Here is a 4,128-nt window from a genome sequence, read left to right as displayed (position 1 = left end):
CCACTGCACTCCAGCCTGGTGCCTGGCAACAGAGCGAGACTCTGTCTGGGAAAAAAAAAAAGAGAGAGAAACTGAAATAAAAATGACAACTGAAATAAAAATGACCACATCTGACATACTATACAACACAAAAGTAAAAGACTCATATGGCAGTAAGGGCTCCACATTCTGCTTGATGTGGTAAAATATTTCTTCTAAGAAGCCAATGAAAAGTTAAGTATGGATGCTGTAATCTCAACAGCAACCAGCTTAAAAAACAAACAAAAACCAAAACAACAACAAAAACTTTACCAAGAGATATAGTAAAAAGACTCAATAAACATTTTTAAAAGAAATATACAAAAAGTCAACCAGGCATGGTGGCTCACGCCTGTAATCCCAGCACTTTGGGAGGCCAAGGCGGGCGGATCACTTGAGCTCAGGAGCTCCAAGACCAGCCTGGCCAACACGGTGAAACCCCGTCTTTACTAAAAATACAAAAATTAGCCGGGCATGGTGGCACATACCTGTAGTCCCAGCTACTCAGGAGGCTGAGGCAAAAGAATTGCTTGAACCTGGGAGGCAAAGGTTGCAGTGAGCCAAGATTGTGCCACTGCACTCCTGCCTGGGCAACAGAGTGAGACTCTGTCTCAAAAAAAAAAAAAAAAATCAATTAATCCAATAAAAAAAGGTAATAGTAGTAAGACATACATCTAAACATATCAATATTTACATTAAATGCAAATGGTGTAAACACAGCAATGAGAGATATCTGAGATAGTAAAATAAGGCTCAAATACATGCTGTCTATAAAACACCCATTATAAATATAAGTTGGTTAGAGACAAAAGGATGAAAAAAACCCCACAAAAACACTAATTAAATTAAAACCAATCAAAAACCCCAGAAGAATTTTTTTCTTTTGTAGAGACAGAGAAAGGTGCAAATTCAATTCAAAGAAGAAAGGAGAATCTTTGTAGTAATAGTGTGAGGACAATTTGACATCCATACCCAAAAACAAAACTATAGAACTCACAATAGAAAACATGAGAAAATCTTTGTGACCTGGCATTAGGCAGAGTTCTTAGATGTGATACCAAAAATATAATTCATAGAAGAAAAAAATTGGATTTGGATTTCATAAAAATAAAAAAGTTTCACTCTGCAAAAGACAAGCAATTAACTGTGAGACAGTGTTTACAAATTGCATATTTGACAGAAGTTGTGTCCCTAGAATATAAAAAGAACTTTCAAAACTCAACAATAAGAAAACAACTCAATCCTAACCCTATGTAGAAAAACACACTCACACACAAACCTGTATATGACTGTTTATAGCAGCTCTATTTACAGATGCCCCAAACTGGAAACAACCCAAACAAACTATGGTACATCCTTACAATGAAATATTAGCAACAAAAAGAATGAACTATTGATATACACAGCAACTAGGATGGTTTCCAAAGGCATTACACTAAGTGAAATAGGCCAATATCAACTTTTTAAATTAAAAACTATTTAAAAAACTGATATTTATAAGTCAAATTTATCCAGCAATCTTTGTTAGTCAAAAATATTAACAAAACTTTATGGGGCAGAATGTTCATATCATCTTATAATAGCAAAAGTCTAGAAACAAAGAACATATCCAAAAAATAGAATATCTGTTAAATTATTATGCATCTTATGAGAATATTAGCCAAAAATGACAATCATATGCATGAGGAAATGCTTATGATATAATGGTACGTTAAAAAAATTAAACAGAAAATGATATCTCAGCTATATAAAATACAGTTATGTATAAGTATGTGTATGTGTTTTAAAAGTAAGTAATTTATGTTAAAGATGAGTGGAATCCAAAAATATTTATGCAAATATTAACAGTAGCTGTCCCTGGGAGACAGATGATACTGACTGTCTTTACACTTTTCTGTGTTGTTTAGAGTTCCCCAAAGAACACAGGATATTTCCATCATATCATACCTGGAACACTTTAGACACCCAAGTGTTATTAAATAAATACGGAATGAATGTCCCCAAGCAGAATTAATGGCTTCCTCATCCATGCTGCCAGAACACTTGGCATTTATTGTCAGTTAAATCATCTATTCAGTAAATACCTATTGAGCATTTACTATGTCTGACACTTTACAAGGCATTGCTAGTATAGAGGTTATCCCACCAAATTATGGCTAGTCGTATTTACATCTATGTATGTATGCAACTAGATTGTGTTCTGCTTGGATTTGGAACTGAGTCTCATTCATCTTTCCACTGCCAGGGCCCAATACAAGCTGTAACATAGCAGACATTCAGTAAATGCTTGTGAGACTGAATTCTTGAAAATTCCTAAAAATGCCTATTTGGGGATGTTAATGGTTCCTAATATCTTATTCTAGAATAGAATAATTAAATGTTACTCTCCCAGCACATTTATACCATTACTTTCGTTTACTCCATGAGCCACATAAACTTCAGCTCTAAACACTCAAAATACCACATTATTATGTTCTTAGCAAGGGATAATTTAACTTTGGGATTTACAAAGACATTCTGAAGTCTTCTTTATAAGAAAAAAGAAATTGTGAACTAAGTGTTTCTTTTTCAAGCTCTGGACAATCTCAAGTACTTCATGGCAGGAAAAATGTTGAATACTATACCATTGGGGGAGTTATTTATTCTTCACCTTAACTACAAATAATTTTATGTTCTCAAGTATAGAATTCACAATTTTATCTCAGCTAGTATAAACTGTAGGTGTTTTTCTTATTTATAAAAATGTCTTATCCTTTATAAAAATCCCTAAGCTATTTTTATATAGTAATTATTCCTGAAAACATTTGCTTTATACTTAAAAGGGGGGCCATGGTGTTGATCAGGGGAAAACTGTAATTGCTTGCCATCCACCTGCAATGATTTCAAGTAGGCAGGCACATCTCCAATTTCTGTGAATTGTACTAAGATCTTATTTGCTGTTATTGCTAATCTGTCTTTATTTTTCCTTTACCCAGAACAATAACATTTATTTCTGCCTGGCCTCATTTATGCACAGATATTCAATTTAATTACAAAAGATAATCTCACCAGTGACAGGGAAATAGGTATAGAAAATTGGTCTTTTGGATGAGGCACAGCTGCTACAGAAACAATTTTAGAAAAGCTATTATATAAAAAGAATGCTTACTGTTTATTTACTTCAAGAAAATGATAAAGATCAAATGTGACCATTCCACTAGGTAATATTCCTTCCACAGGATTCCACCGGTTCCCAGGAAAGTTGACACCTGGCAAGTGCTTTGCCATCTTGGGTAAATACCACTCGTAAGTCATCATCTGCCAGAGAAGTCACACATAATGTCAGCCTTTTAACATATTTCTTAATAAGAATCAAGTTTATCAAGTAATGGCAAAAACCTCAATTACTTTTGCACCAACCTAATATGTACATAATTGAAAATATAAGCACAACTGAAGATGTGGCACTGATTCTTTTAGTGATGTAAACCTTAGATTTTATTATGACGATCATCAGTCACATTAGTACCTTCTTCCAATTTACCTCCCGTTTTTGACTCCCCAGAAGGACCTTCCCCTATTCTTATACCTGAAGCAGGGGTCCCCAAACTGGGCCGCACGTCAGGAGCCAGCTTTACTACCTGTGCTCCACCTCCTATCAGATCAGTGGTGCCATTCGATTTTCACAGGAACGTGAACCCAGGACCTAGGTTGCATGTTCCTTATGAGAATCTAATGCCTGATGATCTGAGGTGGAACAGTTTCATCCCAAGACGATTTCCCAACCCCACCCGCACCCCCAATCACCAGTCTGTGGAAATATTGTCCTTCATGAAACTAGTCCCTGTGTGTAAAAAAGGTTGGGGACCAGGTGGGTGTGGGGGCTCACGCCTGAAATACCAGCACTTTGGGAGGCCGAGGCAGGTAGATTACCTGAGGTCGGGAGTTCGAGACCAGCCTGACCAACAGGGAGAAACCCTGTATCTACTAAAAATACAAAATTAGCTGGGTGTGGTAGCCAGCTACTGGGGAGGCTGAGGCAGGAGAATCACTTAAACCCAGGAGGCGAAGGGCACTGTAAGCCGAGATTGCGCCATTGCACTCCAGTCTGGGTAACAAGAGCAAAACTCC

General features: G+C 36.5%; 1 protein-coding gene across 5 annotated transcripts in view; it reads right to left on the bottom strand.

Moving 5' to 3' along the window:
- TMEM260 (transmembrane protein 260) overlaps positions 1–4,128 on the bottom strand; it is a 75,439-nt gene that overhangs the window by 26,633 nt on the left and 44,678 nt on the right. For all 5 annotated transcript variants that reach the window (XM_032251159.1, XM_032251156.1, XM_032251157.1 and 2 more), the window contains one exon: positions 3,167–3,315. In XM_032251159.1, coding sequence (XP_032107050.1) covers positions 3,167–3,315 — 149 coding nt within the window. The remainder of the gene's footprint in view (positions 1–3,166; positions 3,316–4,128) is intronic.

Source organism: Sapajus apella, unplaced genomic scaffold (genome assembly GCF_009761245.1).
Source record: "Sapajus apella isolate SASKATOON/1434 unplaced genomic scaffold, GSC_monkey_1.0 scaffold74, whole genome shotgun sequence".
Taxonomy (NCBI): Eukaryota; Metazoa; Chordata; class Mammalia; order Primates; family Cebidae; genus Sapajus; species Sapajus apella.
The sequence above is the reverse complement of the archived record's forward strand: the minus strand, read 5'-3'. Positions and strand labels throughout refer to the sequence as shown.